The 23,137-nt window shown below is 38.5% G+C and overlaps 1 protein-coding gene across 2 annotated transcripts in view; it reads left to right on the top strand.

Moving 5' to 3' along the window:
- The window catches only part of setx (senataxin), a 76,603-nt gene that overhangs the window by 25,485 nt on the left and 27,981 nt on the right, over nucleotides 1-23,137 (top strand). For both annotated transcript variants that reach the window (XM_052037068.1, XM_052037069.1), the window contains 7 exons: nucleotides 2,933-3,143; nucleotides 6,833-6,942; nucleotides 8,337-8,556; nucleotides 10,211-10,330; nucleotides 13,655-13,820; nucleotides 15,729-15,831; nucleotides 16,661-21,163. In XM_052037068.1, coding sequence (XP_051893028.1) covers nucleotides 2,933-3,143; nucleotides 6,833-6,942; nucleotides 8,337-8,556; nucleotides 10,211-10,330; nucleotides 13,655-13,820; nucleotides 15,729-15,831; nucleotides 16,661-21,163 — 5,433 coding nt within the window. The remainder of the gene's footprint in view (nucleotides 1-2,932; nucleotides 3,144-6,832; nucleotides 6,943-8,336; nucleotides 8,557-10,210; nucleotides 10,331-13,654; nucleotides 13,821-15,728; nucleotides 15,832-16,660; nucleotides 21,164-23,137) is intronic.

The raw sequence follows: 23,137 nt of genomic DNA on the forward strand, positions 1-23,137 counted from the left end.
AGAGTGTGTAGTCTGCACCTAGCAAGGTGATGGGCTCCTCTCACTCTTGCAGGTGTCAAAATAAATACATTTTTGCTTAACCCAACAACAGACAAGTGAGAGTGATTCTTTGCTCCATGGCTTCTATAACCCTCTAAGATACCTACACTTCTCTGATTCTCACCTCCAATTAACCTGAACTTTAGTTTCTCTATTATTGTTTGCTTTAGCTACCAAGGCCCTCTAGATTCGCCTCCATAAATCTTCATCTCAATCTATTTTCCCGCTTACAGTGTGCAGCAGTGAGGATGACTGTCCTTGTAACTCCTTATGTGACCCAGGGTCAAACTCCTGTGATGTTCCTCTGAATGTTTTTCTAAAAGCAAATCAGTATTTTTTAATGTTGGTATTGAGTAGTTATATTCACCAAAAAAATTGTGCATTTCCATTCTCTTCAATGATTTTGTAAATCCAGGGCCTTACAGAGTGATACCAAGTTCAGTTTGAGAGTAGATCCTCAATTGAGAGCACAGGGGAACACAAGCTGTCTCTTTCTTGTGTGCTGTAATTCAAAAAAAAAATTTGGGTGAAGGGAATATATAAATCTTTCCAACTGAGATACTTTGTATACATAATTGTTGCTTTGTTGACTTAAATGTCGTTACTACCACTCTTCAGAAAAACCGAACACCAGTGGAGTCAAATGTGCCTTTAAGAATTTGCAGGAGCCCCCAAGACACAGTATAATGGGTTGAAAGTGATTAACATGTAACAGCCAAATTTGACTTGACATATCATTTGGAAAATGTGTGATTGAATATCTTCTGTACATTGATCTGCAATTGAGGATACACATGACATTTGGAATTGAAATCGTATAGCAGATGTTTTTGAAATCAAATGGTTAAGAAACAATTTCAAGACATGGAGGTAGCCAGATGGCCTTTAGCTTTCATATTTGATTATCTAATTCAATGGAAAACCTTAATTTGGATTCAGTTTAGCACTGCCTGAAGAAAGCTGGGACCAAAGAGACTTGAGGAATACAGTTTTATTGATTACAAGCTATCCCTGGGTTACAAATGCCTGACTTATGAACACCCCTACATATGAACAAGCTCCCATTATATTATTAAATTCAAAGGTCTAACGTACATAGAAATGTTCATTTCGAGGAATAGCAGAACTAGTTTCCTCCTTCTCTCCACTTTTAGTAACTGCTATTTTGTATCAGTCGTGTGCTTTTGATGTCACTCATTACAATACCATATTGAGCATTGTGCATTTCCCAACTTATGAATAAAATCAACTTATGGATGTCTGTAAAAACAGAACCTGTTTGTTACCTGAGGGCAAACTGTAGTTGCTGTAGTAATTCTTTTGTTGTAACAATGGAACTATTATTGACAAATCCACAGTCTGTATGCCTTGTGGCTGCAGTCATTTATAATATTGGATGTATATTTAACAAAATACAGTTAGTGTATTTAGCTGTTTGATTATATTGAGTAGACTGGCAATTCTGTCATCTTGTCCTCCTCAGGCAGTCTCTCAGGATCGGGAATGACTTGCTTCCACTTTGATTTTGTGGACCTAAGGTGGCTAATGAGGCCATTGTTGGAACCACACACTCTTCTGTAGAAGGTGGCTGACAGGGTGGGAGAATGGTAGTTTGGGAAGTGCTGTGCTCCTCTGCAGTTGCACAGGGCTTCTCTGTTCTCAATACCATTCCAAATGCTGCTCCCCCACTTTGAAAAGTCATGAGCTAGAGATTCCCAAGTGTCAGTGAGGATGTTACATTTCCTCAAGGAAGTTCTGAGCACATTGTTGAATCATTTTCTGTCTTGGTGATCTTTTCCCTTGACCAAGCTCAGAATAGAATGTCTGTTTTTGGGAGTCTGTTATTAGGCATGTGAACAACGTGGCCTGCCCACGCAGCTATCAGAGTGTAACTATTCCTCAATGCTTTGTGAATCTGGGAGAAGACGCTGCCATTGGATTCATCATTCCAATTTGGAGGATTTTGTGGAGTCAGCATTGCTGGTATTTTTTTTTCAATACCTTAAAATGCCTATTGTTAATCCAGGTCTCAAGTGTACCAGAGGGTAGGAAACACTGCTGCTTTACAGATCATGAGTTTTAAATAATTCTGTACTGTTTAATAGTCTGATATTTCAGCACAGGATGGATTTTCCTGCATTTGTTTCCTTGTGTTTCCTTTAGTCCAGTATCCACTTTGGGATACCTTAGGAGGGTCTTAATGCCTCCTGAACCAGCTGTTCTTTTTTCAGTTCTTCCAGACTATTTGCTGAGTAAGGACAGAGGCAAATCTATGCCAAAGTTATTTAATAAGGTAGACACTAGAAAGAACTAGATAAATATTCCCACATTTTCTTCTGTACAATATGCCTATCCTGTTTTCTGTGCATCTCCAAGTATGTAAATTTGTCTAAATTATGTAAATGAGTGCTTCTTAAATGAGACAGGGACAATGGTATCATTTAAGAAGCACTTGGATAGTACATGCAAGGCTGGGGCTTAGAGGGATATGGGCCAACTGCAGGAAATTGGGACTAGCTGGGTGAGCACAGTGGTTGGCATGGACTTGTTGGACCAACCCATGCAGTATTGCTCTCTGACTGTACATAGTTTATTTTAGCCATCCAATGTGTGAGAAACACATGTTCTATTCCCATCTGTATCAATGTGCTGGTTAATTTGTTTTATTCATTCAAGGGATGTGGCTGAGCCAGCATTTAATTGCCCATCCCTAATTGCCCTTGAGAAGGTGGTGGTGAGCTGCCGCCTTGAACCACTGCAGTCTTTGTGGGTATCCCCACAATTCTGCTTTTTGCAGATTTTGTTTAATTGACTCACAACAGAATAACATTTCAAAATAGTTAAACTCACCTTAATTTGTTTCTTTCTAATTACTTGCTATTGTATTTTGCAGAATTTGTGGAAAATCGAGACTAAGCGTCTGGTAGAACATTTTGAAAAGGCACTAAAAGAAGAGGAGGAGGAAGAAGATGAACTGTTCTTAATTGAGGATGAGCAGGAAATTCAGCTCCATGGATACATGGCAGCAGATATTGAGAATGACCTCCGGGTTCCCATCATTGAGATCCTTAAATACCCATACTTACTGCTTCATGAACATCTCAGTAAGTAATTAAAATTTGTGGCAGTTCATAAGTACTATTCCTGACTTCACATGTTAGAACAGCCTCTACTTTGTGACAATGAAATGTTGCGTCACACTGGGAAAATGTCAGCAATCTCAACAAAGTACTTAGCAACTAATTAAATTTTGGATTAGAATTATGTTCTTTCTAAAGAACAAGATTGTTTTGAATTTGAACTGCTTTGGTCAGAGAACCTCATTTATGTTCTGAAGTTTGTGAAATCAAGCAGATTAGGTTAATCCATTTAATTGAAAATGTTGAAGTAGGAAATGTCTGTTGAATCCCTATTCAATCATTTCCTTACCTCTGCCTTTGATTACGTTGAATTATGCAAACTGTATGGAACAGGTATGCTTTTTGGCCCAACCAATCTATGTCAGTGTTTATGCTTCACGTGAGCCTTTTTCCATCTTTCCTTGACAATGAATTCAACAGGTTCCATTAACTAGCTTTCCCAGTTTATTTTGGATTTTCAGCTGTAAAAGATAATTGGGAATGCAAGGGTTAATGACTGGCAATTTAAGGGTTAATTGCATGCAGTTATTCTTCCCATAGTCGGCTATTCTTCCCATGGTGTGATAATGCCTCAACCATGGGGTGACTATAGTTATGGCTGTAAAAATGTCCAGGTGCGGGTGAGAAAGGAGGAAGTTTTTTGGACATATCTTGTTTTGCTAAAAGCTTGCTGTAAGCCACTGCCTTAGTAAATGCAACTTCCCACAAAGGTTTCTCACGAAGTGGGTATAAGAGTAAGGACACTGACCACAGATCTCCAAGTGGGATCAGTACAGAGCTCGGGTTACACTGTTTACTCTTTCTCCCGCTAGCGTTAAACTAATAAAACATTAATTGTATATTCTTTGGTTCTGCTGTTGTCTGATTTATTACAGTGCGGGTCGACTTTCACACAGCAACTGCTGTGTTATGTATCTCCGAGTTCCAATGCTGTTTCTTCTCTCTTTTCTCTACTTACACTTCCTCCAGATATAGCTGCAATTAACCAGCTTTACTCAGCCGGTTTCAATCTGTTTCATTCATTATCTCGATGTCTATTATTGGCATTCTCTTTGTTCTTTCTGCTTCTCTGCATTGTCTGCAACTGAAAAATGCCTGTTTTCTGACCTCCCGGTTTTGATGAAAAATATCAGCTTTAAACGTTAACTCTGTTTCTCCCTCCATTGCTGCCTAAGCTGTTGAGTGTTTCCAAATTTTCTGTTTTTTTTTCCCTGAAGTCCAATGCATATTTACCCCATTGCCTTGAGGATGCTCCTTAAAAGCTTCCCCTTTGACCAGTCTATTGGTCACCATCTTGGTACCACTTTAATACAGCTTATTGCCAATGTCTGTCTGATAATGCAGTAATATCTTTTACTATTAGATGAACCATATAATTGGAAATTATTGTGACAATTTTGTAAGTTATCAGTGGAGAGAAAAATGGAAGGATATGCAGAAGAGAAGTGGGGTAGATTTATTGATTAAAGTTTGTGACGGTGTAGTAGTTAGAAATGACCTTGGCTCATTTGAGATTTGAAAATTGAGATGTGAACTCAGTGGAAGTGCGGAGATAAGAAACAGCAAGGGAAGGAAGTTACTGCTGGGTGTAGTCCGTAGGCCCCCTAACAGTAGCTTCACCATAAGACAAGAGTTTAAATCAACAAATAATGGGAACCTGCAAGAAAGGTAATATTATCATCATATGGATCAGATAAATGGGCAAAGCATCGAGGACCAGGTTATGGAATATATTTGGGATAGTTTTGTAGAACAGTGCATTGTGGAGCCAACCAGGAGCAGACTATTTTTAGATCTAGTTATGTGTATTGAGACATGATTAATTAATACTATCATAATAAAGTATGCTCTGTGGAACAGTGGTCATAATATGATGGAATTTTATAATCTGTTTGAGTGTGAGAAAGTTAGTGAAGCTAGTAACCTAAAATTAAATAAAGGCAGTTCCAAAGTTATGAAGGCAGAATTATCTACGGTGGAATGGGAAAATAGATCAAAAGTTAAGATGTAGGTATGTAAGGAAGAAATTTCATATTTCTCAGCAAGGGTATTCCATTGAGAAATAATGACTTCAATGAAAAGGAAATTCATTTGCCATAATCTAAGGAAGTTAAGGATGATATTAAATTAAAAGAAAAGGGAAGACCAATGGTAGATTAGAAAACTGAGAAAATTTTAGAAACCAGAAAGAAAACTGAAGGGAATGAAAAAGATTTTAAATGTAAGTCCACAAAAAAATTGTATACAAACAGTGAGAGTAAATTTGATGACATTGGGAAATTAGCAATAAGGAATAAAAATATAAATATTTTGTATCAGGCTTCATTGTAAAGGACACTAATAGTAGAAAGAGTATTTTGCAAGAGCATTAGGAGTAGAAAATCCAGGAACAAAGAGCAGAAGGAACTTAAAAGTATCACCAGAAAGAAGTTATGAAGCAAACAATTGAGACTAAAGGATGATGTTTCCAGGACCTGGTGGCCTGCATCCTGGGGTCTTAAAAGAAGTGGATGCATTCCCTAGATATTGGAGAGCTCCCAGTGAACTGGAAAATGGCATATACAATACCTGTATTCAGAAGAGGAGGCAGACGCATTAGCTTGGCATCTATCATTGGAAAATGCTAGAATACATTAGTGATGAAGTCATGGCAGGGTATTAAAAAAATTTGTAGTACACTCAGAGCCAACATTGTTTAATGGAAGGTTGATCCTATACTCAATGGAGTTTTGAAGAATGAGGTGATCTTATTGAAGCATATAAGATTTTGAGAGGGCTTGTCAGGGTTTATACTATTTCTTTACTCCTTGTAGTCCATTTGACAGAGGAGGCGGCGATTTGGCCTGTCATGTCTGTGCGGGCCCTTGGATCAATCCTAACAATCCCATTCCCCCGCCTAGTTGCCTTTAATCTGTTCTCTCGCATGACAATCACTATCCCCAATTCTCTTACCACCCACCTAAACTAGGGAGAATTTACAATAGTCAATTAACCTACCAACCTGCAAGTTTTTGGGATATGTGAAGAAACTATCCCAGTTGAGGAGAATGTTCAAACTCTGCACAGGAGTTCAGAATCAAAATGGGCCATCAAAAGAGGTTATTTTCTCTTGTAAAGGATTCCAAAATGGGGGACAATTTCAAAATGAGAGCTTGCCCATTTCAAATGGAGACTAGAAGAAATTTCTACCCTAAGGATTGTGCATCTTTAGAATTCTCTAAGCCACAGGTGAAACCCACTATTGGCCATGATGTCAGATAGGGGTGTTGAGGTTATGGGAACAGACAGAAAATGAAGTTTAAGTCAAGATCAAATTAACCATGATCTTATTGAATGGCACAGGAGGCTTGAGGGACCCACATGGCCAATTCCTCCTATTTCCTACATTCTAATGGAAGGAGATAAATAATCTTGATATTGGAGGTAGTAGCTCCAATAATCCTCCTGAAAGACTAAGTTTGAAATTGTGGAGTAGCAGTTGCGATATAATTGGGACACTGAGGATCAAGAAGTTGTTCAGAATTGCTAGGAGCTTGGATTGTTTGCAATTTGAGACTATCATTTAGCCTTCTATTTTAGTTACTTCTGCAACAGTGATAAAGATTTATAATAACTTTCTAAAAACATTGTAATAACTTTACTTTGTGTTTTAGGTGAGTTATATGTTGAGGCCCTTATCAAAATGGAGCAGGGGAATTTCTCTTTTCAGATATTTGAAAAGTATCCTGGAATCTATCTACTTTTGGTGCACCCAAATGAAACGGTAAATCTTGACTAGAGTAATTGATGCTGTGACTTACCTGGTATATTCTGTAGAAGTCTGTTTCTCTTTCTTGTGTGAAAAACTGAAGCAGTGGAACCAATTTCTAGTGAGCAGTTAGAAGCAGAAAACACTGGAATTGCATTGTTGTTTCTTCAACAATAGTTGAGAAAGAAATTGCTATTGAAATTCCTTGGGGGCAATGTCCTAACCATCTTCAAATGCGTTATCAATGATTACCTTTTCACCAAAAGATCAGAAGTGAAATGTTTGCTGATCATTGGTCAGTTTGCAAATCCATTCACCATTTGTCAAAGTGAAGCAATCCTCCTCCCACTCCCCCACGCCCATGCAGTGCAGCTTAGATAGCATTCAGTAAGGGCTGGTAAGTGACACAAAATAATAGTGCCATACAAGTTACCATTGATGCCCATCTACTCTTGAGATTCAATGGGATTGTCCCCCACCACTCTCCTAGTGGTACCACTGATTAGAAATTTAACTGGACCAGCCACATAAGATCAGTGGCATCAAGGGAAGAACAGATACTGAATGTACTGAGGCAAGTGGTTCAGATCCTAACTCTCTGATGTTTTTACAACCTCTGCAAAGTTATGTGAGAAATGTTATGTGGTACTCTCCATTTTCACTGGATGGCAACAACAGTAAACAGGAAATCAATGCCATTAAGGACAGAGCAGCCTGTTTGAATGGCTCCCCATCCATCAACTCTGCCGCTGATGGATTTCAAAATGTACAACAGTTACTTACCCAGTTATTCCAAAAGCACTTCCCAAGCATGTGACCCCCTTCAAGTTCTGACTTGGAAATAAGTTAATGGTCATTTGTTTTTGCTGGCTCTAACTCTTAGAGCTCCCTCTCCAACAACACCATGAGAACTCCAGGAGTTACAGTCAGCAACAATCAAAAGGCTATAGTGGTTCAAGAAGGCAGCTCATCATTACTTGTGAATGGACAAGTAAAAGCTATCTTGCCAGTGACATTCATGCACTTCTCTATTATTAGTCTGCTAAATCTGTTACATTGAAATAGTAAATCATTGGTAAGTACCGTTTGGTACAATGTATAGGGTGAACTGCTTCCAAAATAGCTGCAAATAAATCCCAGATTTTAAAAAATTAACTTAAATCTCTATACTATATACAAAATGTAAAGTGTAAGTGACAGATTAAACATAATGTCAAGATTCAGATGACATTTGAATAAATGTAAATTGTCAAAAACATTTTTATAGCCTTATAATTACCCAGCTTTTATGTTCATGTTTTCTATATTGTTTTAATTTTCTAATGCATGACCAAAGGGAGTAAAAAATGAAAGTTTTCTTTTGCCATTTTGAAAGCTATTGAATTACAAAATAGTGTTTCTATTTTTAGATCAGGAAGTGGGCAATCCTTGCTGCCAGATCTCTTGGAAAGGTGGAACGAGATGATTTCTATGACCTACAGGAAGTGATAACCTGTTTATTGAAAGTGATTGAATTGGATCTTTTTGAAAATACAGATTTTTATAACAGTTATGGAATGGAAGAGGGAAAATTAATTCTTTTACCACCCCATCTTTATGATGTTACCAACCACAAGAACTACTGGCTTGGTGAGTGCAGTGATTTTCAGAATGAGTAACCATAGAACCATACAGCACAAAACAGGCCCTTCGGCCCACCATGTTGTGCCGTCCATCAAACCACCCTCACACTATCTAACCCTTTCCTCTGCATATCCCTCTATCTCACATTCCTCCATATGCCTATCCAACAAACTCTTGAACCTGTCCAATGTATCTGCCTCCACCACCACCCCAGGCAGTGCATTCCATGCACCAACCACTCTCTGGGTGAAAAACCTCCCCCTGACATCTCCCCTGAACCTCCCACCCATAACCTTAAAGCCATGTCCTCTCGTCTTGAGCATTGGTGCCCTGGGAAGGAGGCGCTGGCTGTCTACTCTATCTACAGTTGGTCTGTACCCAGGAAAATTAAAAAACCGAGATATGGGCTAAAGGTAACATGGCATTGTTGTAACATGCAAGATGGCGCCAGAGCGTAGCGACACGTTGCAAGCTGCTCTCTACAGATCTACTCATTACCCTTCTGTGTAATGAATTGACCTGTACGATCGGTATGCAAGACAAGTTTTTCACTGTACCTCGGTACAAGTGACAATAATAAATCAATACCAATTTGTTGGTCAAAAGTGAATATTACAACTCTTAATTAAAAATGATATTGCCAAAGGTTTCACCCTTGAATGTTTTCTCCCACTCCCTATCTGCAAGTTTACATTTCAAGAATGGGTAAAAGTCATCTTTTTGATTTCTACATATATTGTCACTAGCCAAGGTGTCCTAGCTGTCATCAGGTACTGTTGCTGTAGAAGTATCTTCTTTCAATAAGTATTGATATTTCGTTACCATGTTAGTTGACCCTACCATAGGTAGTGTGGCACAATGTTTATACTGAGTCTGTCTAGGTTAGGAGCAATAGCCTGAATCTACAGTTTATAAAAGTACGTACATTGCATCCTGCATTGGGGAAATATCTCATATTAATATTGCCATATTTAATGTCTAGATTAGCATGAGCACTTAGTTTGGTATGTAACCCTGTTCGTCTAAACAATTCATGACGAAATCATTCTGGGGAAGTCATTTTTACATCTCACAACTGAATAGAATTGAGTTGCTCTCATGCCTGTGTTATTACCTGTTCTCAAATAATAGTTCAAGGTTATGTCAAAGAAAACAATTTTGGATCTTTGTTTAAATATGTCAAAGTAGCATTGATCATATGTAATGCTGAATTGAAGTATATATTTTGTGATGTGGTTGAAAATTTTCCAGGAAGGCAAATTTGTAGCAATTATTTTAAAATGGCAAACACCTTTTGTTGCATTTGAATTCTTGCTAACAATTTGATGTGTTTCTACTAGTATTGACAAGCACACCAGCTTTTATTTGCATTTCAAAGACACCGGTAATTGAAGAGTGACCTTCTAACTTCTCTTATCAAGTACTATTCTTGGAGATGTTTGTAGGTCATCCTTTTTTCTTTTGGAAAGAGAAAGTTTTTGTGTTGATCTGGCAAATAAAACATTCTATTGGTGTGTCTGAGGTGGATGATAAACCTTCAAAGCTACTTCCAAATAAATTAAAATGTCGTACTTGGACTTTTCAGCTAATCAATATCTTCTTATTGCTGAGAATTGAATTGTTGGGATGTATATGTTGTCATAAATCTTTATTTACATAGGTATCTGCATGCTGCTGCTGGTATTGGATGAACAGGCTATGGACTCATTACTACTTGCCCATGATAAGCAGAATGACTTCATGAAGTCCATTCTGAACACCATGATGAAAAGTAAACCAGGTGTGTCTGAATATTTTTGTAAATGCTATGTCATACAACATGAAGGTGTGGTATAAAGGTATAGCAATGCTTATTTCAGCGGGTTAGCCTATATTTTGACTGATGTTACCAGATAAAAATATCTGTCCTAGCTAATCATGCTAGACTTTGTGACCTTATAGAGTGTATAAAATTGTGAGGGGCATAGATAGGGTAAATGCACACAGTCTTTTGACTATTTGACCAAGGAAAGGGAGCCAAAAACTAGAGACCACAGGTTTAAGGTGAGAGGGGGAAGATTTAAAAGGGACCAGAGAGAATCAGTTCTTCACGCAGAGGGTGGTGTGTAAATGGAACGAGCTGCCAGAGAAAGTAGTTGAAGCAGGTACAATAACAACATTTAAAAGACATTTGGATAAGTACAGAGGGGCAGGCATGGTAGTGTAGCGGTTAGCATAACACTTCACAGCACCAGCGACCCGGGTTTAATTCCGGCCACTGCCTGTAAGGAGTTTGTACGTTCTCCCCGTGTCTGTGTGGATGTCTTCCGGGTGCTCCGGTTTCCTCCCACGTTCCAAAAACATACTGGTTAGGAAGTCGTGGGCATGCTATGTTGGCGCCGGAAGCATGGCGACACTTGCGGGCTGCCCCCAGAACGCTTTACACAAAAGATGCATTTCACTGTGTGTTTCGATGTACATGTGACTAATAAAGATATCTTATATGGGTGAGTTGGGCCAAAGGGGCTGTTTCCTGCTGTATTACTCTATGACCTGTCTGACCTTTATAATCCACAGTCAGCTTCTTAACATTTATCTTATTGCCAAATGTAATGACATGGTGTAACGTAGCCAACTTTGTTGATATATAGCCAAGTTTGTTGATATGATTTGTTGATATTTGTTAATGAGCTGTGAGTTAGACATAAAGATGCTTTCTTAATGGTGTTTTCATGACGTGAATGAAATGTGAAGTTGTTCACATTGGTAAGAAGAATGGAAAAATATTTTTTTTAAATGGTGAGCAACTAGTTATGTGCATATGGATTTTGGTGTGCTGCTTCATTAAATGCAGCAAGTTAACACGTTAGTACAAAATGCAGTTAAGGCAAATAATATATTGCCTTTATTGTACAGGGATTAAAGTACAAAAATAAGTATTAATTCAGGCTTTTGATGAAACCACACACGGAATATTGTGTTTTAATTTGGTTCCTATCCTTAAGGAAGATAGAGTTGGATTGGAGTTGGTGTGACTTGGATTCACTAGTTTGATTCCTGGAATTTGTCCTAGGAGGAGAGAGTGAGTAAGATTGATCTATTCTCTGCAAAGATTAAAACTTGGCCTCATTGATACCTATAGGATTGTGGGGAAGATTGCCAGAATAGATGCTGAAAGGCTTCTTTGCACCAAGAAGATGGTCTAGAACCAGGGGCATTGTCTTAAAGAGTTGTCCAAATAGAAATGAGATGAGGAGAAACTTCTTCAAAAGGGTTGTAAATCTAGAGGGCTGTATGTACTGAATTATTGAGTATATCAAAAATTGAAATGAATATATTTTTAAACATTTGTGCACCCAAAGGATGTGGGGATTGGGTTGGGGAAGTGAACTTGAAGAGGATTAGTCATGATCTTATTGACAGAACCGGCATGAGAGACTAAATCAACTACTACTTATTTTTATTGAATGTAGTCTGTGGTTAGAAGTTTCATTTTGAAAGAGCAGCTTCAAGTGAGGGAAAAAAACTGACAGAGCCAAAACACCTGTCTCTTAAATAGAACTACTTCATTTTATTAATATTGTTTCCTGTGGTGATAAGTTTCATTTCAGCTTTCTGTGCACAGATTTGGCAAAAGTGAATGTAAAATAGATTAGTTTTATAAATTAATTAGTCAATTTATGCAGGTTCATCTGTATGTACATAAAATCGAGAATAAAGCTTTTATGTAGAGACTTACTGTATTAAATGCTACATTAGCAAAAATTAAACTAAACAAATTATACTGTACTTAAGACATCAACACTCTCTTTTATTTGAGATAGTGAAACTCATGAATGCTTAGACTTTTCCTGAAACCAGCAACCCTTTTGTCAATGCTGAGGGGTAAAAATTCTTTCTAAAGAGATCAAAACAGCTTACTACTTTTAAAACCCGGGCAAATCGAAGCAATAATTTGTAAATAGTAGCCCACATGAGTTTAGCCTTGCATAATGTTCTTTTTTGCTCAATTCCTTTACTTTTGACATATCATTTTGTTATAATTTACAAACAACTCCAAAGCAGTTTCTGCAATAAAACAAAATTAGTAAATGACTTTATCTCAGTTTAACTAAGTTCTAAATTTGTTTTTGACCTCTTTTGTATAAATTTTGCTGAATGGGCTCGTCCTAGACCACTTGTTACCTTAGAATCATCCAATCACCTTAATATTTAGGGACCAGATCACTGAATATTTCAACTAATCACAAAGATAAATGAGTATAGTGTACTAGTTTTTTCTTATTTTAGTCCTGATTGTAATCTCTGTGGGGCCAGGAGATTCTGCCAGTGATGAGGTAACCGCACTCAGCACAGACCTATGGATGAATTTGGAACTTCTGTAATCCCCAGAGTCGATACGTGCTCTCAAACTGATCTGATCCTTACAACAAATCCCTACATGGTAGCAGTGTCTTTCTCAATGTAATAGTGGAGAGCTTGAGGGCCTGGGGATATTGCAGTGATATGTGGAGAGCCAGAGCAAGCCTGGCCCAAGAAATGGCCAAAGAAGATTACTTAAACCAAGCTCTGGAGCTGTCAAATTTGTCAAAAGTTTGGAATATTTCTGAATCTTTTTAATAAAAAAAAAATCAAAAAAATAATTTAAGCAAAAGCAAACGTTTAAATATAATAAGCAAGAATTAAAACACTTTAAACATAGCACTTAAGTTAGTTTTTCTAAAACAAAAGCTTTCTAAAGCAATTATAAATCAGTTGTTCCTTTGGAACATTCACTTTCTATGCAAATGAGTGGAGTTGTTCTTGATTTTGGGATGGATGGCTCTTGCATGGATAAGTGGCAGCAGTTCTGTGTAGAATTGCTGGTATTTCCTTGTAAATACTGGCCTGTTAAAACAACCAATCTGATAGAAAACATCTTGAGTCTACCTGCAAGAGGTTGCAAATACCCAAAGTCTTATAGCTAATTTAGCCATTTGGACTGTTAAAATTTTAAAATTGAAAATATCTTTATTATAGCATCTTCTTTGTTTATTGGCATTATAGGCTGTGAAAATTGAGAAACTCTTGAAAATTGCAAGTTGGCATTGACATTGAGCCAGTTTGCTTCCAATTTGTGTTGTAGGTGATGCTTCTGATCCATTTTGGCCAGCTCTGCAGTGCTTCATGGTAATCCTTGATCGACTTGGATCAAAAGTCTGGGGCCACCTCATTGACCCCACTGAGGCATTCCAGACTATTATTGGAAGCCAGAGTTACAACAATGAGATAGAAAAAATTCGCAGTTCAAGGTTGGTAAGTTGGACAGAGAAGTTGAAATCTGATGAGGGTTATACATTTTACTTAATAAAATTATAAGATTTAATAATCAATGTAGTGACTAATGTATTTAAATATCTAAAGATATATCACAAAGCTGAAAATCAATGCTAAGTTGTAAGTGATGTGAAAGAATTGAGCCATAGGCATGTTCAAAGGGTATGTTTCAAGGAGGCTTGTATAGAATTAGAGAGGTGCAGTGCAGGGATTAAGACACAATAACAATGGCGTAAGATGGGGGAAAAAGAATGGCAGTGGGTAGTCCAGATGCTTGAATATAGGATTTGAGACATGGAAGTCAACAGTTAAGGTTTCATTTCCTTTGAGTTTCGCCAAAAGGAGTTGCTGGAGTGGAAAGGATTGTGAACTTTCAAGTGGGTTTCTGGGTTTTTTTGCCTCTCCTTGGAGATTTCATCATTCAGAAACTGGTGCATACAAGACAGGCTAGGATGATCTATTTGATTTATTTTTTTAACCTTCAAATTTAAATTGGTGAAGAAAGCAACGGAGTGCTGTGTAGTCATTTAATTGGCAGCTCACAAAAGTGAAAATGGCAGAATAATGGGAATACCTCCATGTTCTCCATTGAAATGTATCTGATTTAGGCGTATTTTGTTATTGTTTGATTATTGCTGTCATTTGATTGTCATTATTCTTGCCTCTGAATCATAAAGTTCCTACTTCAAGTCTCAATCCATTGACTTGAGAGCAACATCTAAGAAGACACATGGGGCTTGGCATACTGAGCTATATCATGTGTTGCAGTAGATGGGATGAGAGTCTTCTCTTGAGCTCTGCAGGATCTTGAAAATGTTTGGCAATGTAGTTGCAGTTTTCAGTAAAATGTGGGTCCTAAGGCTCTTCAATATCAGTAGTGTAAAGCACTCTACTGTTTCACTACCCATCTTCTGTTCAACTACAACATGCTTTATCAACTCTGTTCCTATGAACCAACAAAGTCATGTTTTGTAAGAACAGTTTTCTTTCGTAGGAACGGACCTACAAACAGTTTTTTGTTCAAAGTTTAAATTATTTAGTTACATTAAATTTATTTAGACTGTTGTTAATTTTGAACATTTCAGCTGTTTTCAGGACTTCGTCTGTTGGAATTAATTGTGTTTAGGATTTGAATTAGTATATGAGACCATCATCTAAATGCAAACCTGAAAATATTGCCAATCGCAGGAACAGAATGGGAAACCCATTGGCTATGAAAATAAAAATGTGTTGGGGAGGAGAAATGAATTTTAGATCAAGAAAGCTCTGACATCAGGGCAGCAAAATAAACGTTCCCTCATGCTTATGTTTTTGCCTGCACCCTCTTCCTCATCCCCCTCGATTTGCTACCTCTCATCATCCCCCTGCCCTAACCAACTTCTTTTCTCCCTTCCCCTTCTGTCCTTTCACCTTCCAACCCATCCTCACATCCTCTCCACCCGGGCCCCTAGTTCCACCTCTACTTCCTCCACCCACAGCCCCCAACCCCATTCCCCATCCCAGCAACTATCCACTCCATGCCTGCTGCAACCTAGCATAGATACCGGCTCTTCTCTGCAGGTGAACTTCCCAGGAGCTGCTTGTCCTTTTGCTGTGGCTGCTTCCTGTGCCGTAAGTGAGTGGTGGATACAGGAAGGATCGTTAGTTCACTTACGCAGCCAGTGAAGTGAGTGCTGTGTATGGGGTGAATCTGTGATTTATAGTTTAAGAACAGCTGCCGTACAGTGCTTGTAATGTAGCTCAAATGGAGACTGAGTTGCTTATCGCACCTACCAGAAGCTATTCAGTAGTATTAAAATTATGAAAACCTCTGGCTTAACATCCAAAAATAATTTGCTTTGTATCTTACTTAATAAATAATGCTGTGCTGTTGTTTGCTTTAGAAATAATACAAAGGTAAAATATGATCTGGATGATGATGATGACGATGATGTGGTTTCGTGTAGCCAGATTGTCTATGATTATGACGCAAGAAAGCAAAGCAAGGTATTAAGTCACTTCAATGCCTTGTTAAATACTTGTTAAAAATTTTTGTTTTCATTCATGTTCTGTATGTAAATTATGATAAAGGTTAACAAACAACCATTATGACAATATGTAATTTTCCCTTCGCTGTGTTTAAGGCCTGCATCCCAGGTCTTTGTCAGTGCTGCTTTTGATCAATAGTGAAAATTGTACAGAAGTGATTTAAGGTAACTCATTTTTTTATTTTTCCCTAACCCATGGTACCTATGTTGCTTCCCAGTTTGGAAGTGGCTGAGATTGTGAACTCTGCACTATGGGTTATTAGAACGTCAATGCTTGCAATTCAGCAAAAATATGCATTTTAGTTTTTAATTTAGGCTCTTTAATTTAGAGACTGAAGGGATAGATGATAAAGGAATTAAGAGAATTTTTAGGTGAAGCTGTTCTAAATTTGCTTTTTTAAAATTTTTGTGAAACATACAGTATTGTATTATAAAATGGTATCCTTGAAGCTGTCAAATTCTTGTAAGAACCCATATGATGCATTATTGTCTTTTAGGGAAAGAAATCTGCCACTCATATAGGCCAGATTGGATAAGAATGAGACTCCAGACCCGTAACAATAGGCCGTTGAGCAAACTGCCAATGTACAATTAGGGAAGAGCAATAAATGCTGACCTCACCAATGACATCCACATCTCCTCTATGAATACTTGTATTTTAAAACAAAAGTACAATCTCCAAATTTTTCCCCTTACAAAGAATTAGAACTTTTGGTAGCTATTATGAATATGTCACAACTTGCATGCATTTCAATGAAAGTTTACTGCATTTTTATTGCCCTTTACAGGATGCAGGCTGGAAACACACAACTTGTGCAGAGTATTACCCAAGCATGTATGATGAAATGCAAAGTCTTGCACAGGTGCTACAATGTGACATTGGACAAGACATGCGTGTACATAACAGTACATTTCTCTGGTTTATCCCATTTGTCAATTCTGTCATGGACCTAAAGGATCTTGGCATAGCCTACATTGGTGAAGTGGTTCATCATATCTACTCTGAGATAAAGGATGTTCTGAATCGGAAAGTTGATTTCTGTGATAAAGTGACTGAGTTCTTCATCCTTATCTTGGTGTCCATCATAGAACTTCACAGAAATAAAAACTATCTGCATTTGCTTTGGTACAGTTCACAAAAGTGGGTGGGAGCATTGGTGAAATGTGCCAATCTTCCTGCCAGAGTTTTTAACCAAAACACAGAGAGAACAGCAGCCACAAGTAACTTTAAAGTCTCATCAACTGTACTTGCAGTGAATTCAGCTTCAGCATGCTCTTCCATCACAAATTCAGTACAACAGTCATGTGTTCGACTTATTCGTAGTTTCCTGAGAGAAGGATGTCAATCTCAGCAAAGAAGCGTGTTTCAACAGTTCCTCGATAGACTAAATCTGCAACTGCGAAGCACTTTTATCCTTGGCTGGCAGTTGAATCTCGAAGAACAGCAGGAATTACAGTCTTGTTTAACACTGTTGGTTAAAAATGCAAAATGCAGAACCTCTGAACTGAAACAACTGGCCACGGTTGGAAAAGGAAGTGGTCAGAAGTTTCCTTCAATTAAACGTGAAAAAGAGGACACAGGGGAATGGGGAAAGATGCCAGGATATTGTAATCGTGGTCCTGGGCCACCGTGTTCATTGATTCAAACAGACAATAGATCACTTATTCAGAAAAGTGTAATGAATCAAGAAAAATTGGCTGTTCGCACAGGTCAAAATGACTGGCCAAAAGGATCGTCTGTGGGTGGAGAATTTCCGTGTAAAGCAGAATTCTCCATGTGTGATGATGGTGCTTTCCTTAATGAGACCAGAATTAATGAAGCAGATGTTTTGAAAGTTGGCCATGCTGAAGAACTGTCTTCATTGACAACCAGAGTGGAAATTTGTGCTCCTCCTCCCTCCACTCCTCCTATAGACAAAGTCATCAGGGCTGATCTACCAAGCAGACAGGAACAGGCAGTTGAACAACTGGGTGGACTCAAATGTGCATCTGTTGCTGATGTGGATTTCACCGTAGGTTCTTTGCCCAATGATAATTTACAGGCTAAGCCCCTTGAAGTGACTCCAAGTGTTAACCACAAAGAAAAATGGAAGCGATCCATGTTAATAGAATTCCAGAAATCCAACAGTGATAATGCAACAAAGCCTGAAGCTGCCTCCACCATAAATAACCAGCATGTTCATTCCACAGTAACATGTGGTCCTGTAGCAGGTGATTTGCCTCAGAAAATGGAATCAGTTGAGACCCTACCACGTAAGTTTAAGATTGACCAAAACATACTATTAAATCTGAAAGTCAAGATGCAAGCAGTTGATATTAAGGGAAAGATAATGAAGGAAAACAACTCTTCTAGTAAAGAAAGGAAATTAGAAGAGTCGGCAACTGTAGAAATTGACAGTAGTCGATTAGATGATATGAATATTAGAAATGGCAACCGGAATATTGACTTCAGCAAAAAATCAATAGATGGCAGTACTAGTACTGAACATGTGACAGCCTCCCATCCTCAGTTGTCACCAATTTCTGACAAAAGAGAGAAGCCCTCAAATTCTAATGATTTAGTACTTGGTCCTTTGTTGCTGGATAAAGCAAACTCAAGCAATGCCTTCAAAGCTCCTAACCTGCCAAACCAGTCTCACCAGTGTACAAGCGAGAGCAGTGACGGTGATGATGTTCCTTTAAGTAAATTAAGGGCAAAGTTGAAAAGAAGTATTTCGTTAACCAGAGAGGAAAACACAGATGATTCAAAGATGAATAAAGATCTTGGAAAGCCCTTGAAAGTTACTTCTGTGAACGTTCCTAATTTATCCATTGACTTGTCCAAAGAGTTGGACAAAATCCAAACATTAAACAAAATTGATAGAAAAGTAAAAGTTTCCCCTCACATACAATTATGTGATTCTGTTCAGCATAAGGAAAAACCTAAATGTGATTCGTCTGTGGTAGAGCCTACAATTGACAAGGATTCTGAAGTTGTCAATATCTCCAATTCGCACTCAACAAAGGAAAATAACAACATATTAGAAGTTGAAAGACGTGAAACACAAAATCTAGTAGGTACAACCAGTGTAGTGGAGATCGCTGACTCAACTGAGAAAAATAAAACTTGCCTGCAAGAAACGCCTACATCTAGCAAGCCCTCACCAACTCTTTTTGAGGAATATGATTCACAGATTTTTGAGTTTGAAAGTGAAGAGCAGGTATATTCTGTTTGGGAAGACGTTCAGTTGCATGAGCAAAATGTTGAGAATGAAAAGCCGGAACAAGATGATGAATCTGATGTACACACCAACAGTGATGATGCAGATATTAACAGCGTGGTTAATGAATGGGGGTATGATACAGATTACGTCCCTGATGAGTTAATTGAAAAGGTGGCTGAAGAGGTAGAAGCACAGTTGAAGGAAGAAATAACAGCAAGTAAAACTGACAGTGAGAAACAGTTACTGCTTGGGGTAAAACACATTTCTCCATGCAGGTCTGCAGGTGAAGGTACATCTGTTTCATGTTCTCGGCTGAGTTTTAAATCTGCTAGTAACCTTCATAAAGAGAAAGAAAAATACAGTAAAATCGCAAAAAGTAATCAAAATTTGTCTGATATAAGTAAACGTAAGCTTGCATCTGCAAAAAATATGCCAGATGTTCAGCCAGAAAAAAAGCAAGCAAGAAAGAAGATAACAGCAGGTAGAGATGAAAATGCAAGAAACAAAAATGGAATAAGAGAAAAATACTTATCCCAAGTCAGTTCTAGAAAAGGTTTAAACAAGTTCATTTTGCCTAAGCAATCTACAAATGGTCATCTAGACCAGAAAGCTAAGAAAAATAGTTCAAATAAAACTTCAGAGACAAGAAGCTCCCAAACATCATTGGCTAATACTTCTAAATACACCAAGAAGAATAGGCAAATTAATCTTCCTTTGGAAAAGCTCCCTTCCGCCTCATCTCCAAGAAAAGTGCGTAAATGGCCTGAACCTACTTCAACCGTTGAAAAGCTCAGTCTCAAAAAGAAAACTCGTAAAGCTCTTGACCTTTCTCAAGGAAGCCTTGATGATCTGAATAAATTGCGTAATTATGGACAAGTAATCGGAACTATTGAGAACAAGCACCCCAAGAAGGCAAAACTCATTGCGCCACGGAAATTGGTGATAGCTAGAAATTCCCGTTTGCTGGCCTCCCAGGACCGTCAGTATATAAGACAGTCGAGAACTCAGCGGCACCATAAAGAAAAGAAAAGGATAAGTCCATCTGATGAAAATGTTTTCCCAAAAGGATCTCTGTCCTCTACAGAAAGGCAAGACTCTTCTACTTGTGTCCAAACGAGTCAAAAGCTCCCATCTACATCAGTGGAAAATAGCAGTAATTGTACTGCAGCTACTGTGGGCTCATTAAAAAGGGAAACAAGTTCGTCTTCAACTCAGGAAAAGTTGTCAAGTGTGAGTGTAAGTGATGACTTGAATTTAACACAGCATGATCCTTTGGATATGGATATTAGTGCAGATGAAAACCTGGAAGATGATGATCTGTTAATGTTGACGCAGAGGGATCCTATAGATATGGATATCAGTAGTGATACAACAGAAGAAGAGGACAGCACAATAAAACCTTCAAATTCCAATGTGACCTGTTGCCAGTATACAGGCTGCACAGATGCCGTTGCACCTTCAGAAAGGTTTTGTAAGAACCATGCTGCATCCGAACCCAAGGATGATGTTTTTGCCAAGCCAGGATTACCTCTGTCTGATCTGAAAAGCTCAAGACCCTCTACTGCCAAATGCTTTGCTTCTAGCTCTACTTCACGTAATGCTCAGCTTGCTACAGCAATGGAGGTTATCCCCAAACGCCCAGCTGTGGCAGTTTCTAAAGTGCAGCAATTTCAGAAGCCTCTAACGGAAAAGTTCACTGTGCCACAGTCATCAAGACCAAGCCAACCTGCAAAAGTAGTGGGAACTAACATCCTTCGTACACAAAACGAAAATGTGAATTTCAGACCAAAATCAAGTTTTCCTACAGCGGTTTCAGAATCACACTCTGTGCGTGAAACTTGGCCACCAGGGAGATCTAGACAGGCTTCTCCTTCCATTGATATAACAGATTACCATCAACGGGACCATTCTTACCTTATCAATGCAGTTCTTAAGTGGAATTATCAGATGTTTGACATGTTCGATCAGTTTGGGGCACCTGATATGCTTTGTGAATTTCCACTACGAGAGGTGCCTGAAAGATTTAGATCATATGAAGAGTACTTCACCACCTTTTACCCGTTACTGATGTTAAATCTGTTTGAACAGGTAAGGACTGTGTACCCTACAGATACTGAAATTTAACAGATAATCTCAACCATTGACACGTGATAGATGTTAGAGCCATACCTGGATTACAGTTGAGAGCATTTTGAAAAACTTTCAGACTGGTGTGGAAAATTTTGAATCTTGGTTCTTGTATATTTCCACATTTTGATGGGGATCTGAATTGCATGCTTAGAAAATCAAAAGTTGAGACGTTTATGGGAATGAGGTTGCCTGTAGGAATAGTTTCGATTGACCTTGGTGGAAAGCCAACACAGGTTGGAAGAAATTGTTCACTCTGTGTTCACATTTATAATTGAAGTAACGTGTAGAGTGAATAACTTGTGTATCAAAATTCGCAAGGGGTGAACTCAATCCTACACTGTTGTGTGCATGTGTGTCAATTGCATTTTTTTAAGCAAAGTAGGATATTTACTGTGTGTCTTATAAGTACAAGTACTGTATGTAGTTGACAAAATGGGCTAAATTAGATGGTTGGAAACTTCTGAAGGGTACGTTGTAGGAATATTATTGAAGATGTACTGACTCAGGTCAAAGAGAAGAGAGTGCAGAAAATTTTGCAGGCCCACAATAGTTTTCCCCATTATTCCTAAATGATGCTTATTTTTGGAGCAACAAACAATCTGGTGGAGGAACTTGGGGTCAAGCAATATCTGTGGGAGGAAAAGAATTGTCAATGTTTTGGGTCGAAATCCTGCATCAGGACTGAAAATGGAGATGCAAGATGGCCAGTATAAAGAGGGGAAGGGGAGTGGTGAGATGGGAGTCTGAGGTGATTACTGGACTGAGGAGAGGTGTAAGGTGACAGGCAGGTTGTGCCAGGCAGGGGTAGAGTTGAGGCACAGTGGCAGGTGGATGACAGATAGAGAGGAGAAAAAAAATGGAGGGGCAGATGGAGCAAGGTGGGGGAGAGGGGGGTATGAAGGTTGGAGACAGCCGCTGGAGGGAGATGAACAGAAACACAAAGGGCTACCAGTGCTGGACTCTGGTAAGTAAAGGAAGTGAGAATGGGAACCATCAGGGGGAGAGGTGAATGGCAGTTGGAGCCAGAACCAGGTTGCAGGGAAGGGGTGGGTGGCTGGGGGGTGAACTGTGTGTGTTGTGGGTGGATGGAACGTGGGGAGGAGGGGGGTGAGTGAGAGGAAGGCGGACCAGAGGAGCATCAGAAGAAGATGCTTATTTTTTTGGATTTGGACACTTGCTCTGCCATTTTTGTTTCTTTTACAAATATATGCTTTCATTAATCCTGATTGTTCTGTTACTTCACTAAATTGGTCTCACAGATTACAAGTCAACAATTCTATCTTAGCTGCAATCATTTCTTTTTCATGCTGTTGCTGGGTAGGATTTGGGTACACTCCCACCCACATCCCTATTTACATGAGCCAACACAAAGATGACTGTGAATCAAATGTCTAGCATACCCTAGTCTGCGTGGCATCGCTAATCACTGCATAAATTTGCTAAACCAACAGGGAAAATGCTGGAGAGTATGTTGGGAAGATGAAGTATATTTATATTAAAAAAAAGTGGCATGCATTTTAATACTACGTAACCCCATATTGTATAGTCATCCACTTCAGAAGTAAATTCGCTTCAATTTCAAGATTTCAGTAGCAATAAAATTCTCCAGACTTGCTGCATTACCATTTTCACAGTATGAGGCAGTAGATGATCTTTGGATGAAGCCATATTATGTAAAGATTCTCAGTATGTCCAGAAGTAAACCAAATATCAAAGTTATTTATCAAAAGTGATCTTCACACTACACTTATTTGAGTGCATACCACGAAGTGGGCTGCTTTTTAATGGCCTGGAACTTTGAAATTGGTGAACAGTGAAAACCAGGAACTAAGAAAACCAAGAATGAATGTGTTTCTACTGTTTTGGAGGATAGGAGTAAGCTAATATGTTTTGTGCATTTATTCTCTACTGCATCAAGGTACTGAGTAGTGG

This window comes from Pristis pectinata, chromosome 23 (assembly GCF_009764475.1).
Source record: "Pristis pectinata isolate sPriPec2 chromosome 23, sPriPec2.1.pri, whole genome shotgun sequence".
NCBI classification, from domain to species: domain Eukaryota; kingdom Metazoa; phylum Chordata; class Chondrichthyes; order Rhinopristiformes; family Pristidae; genus Pristis; species Pristis pectinata.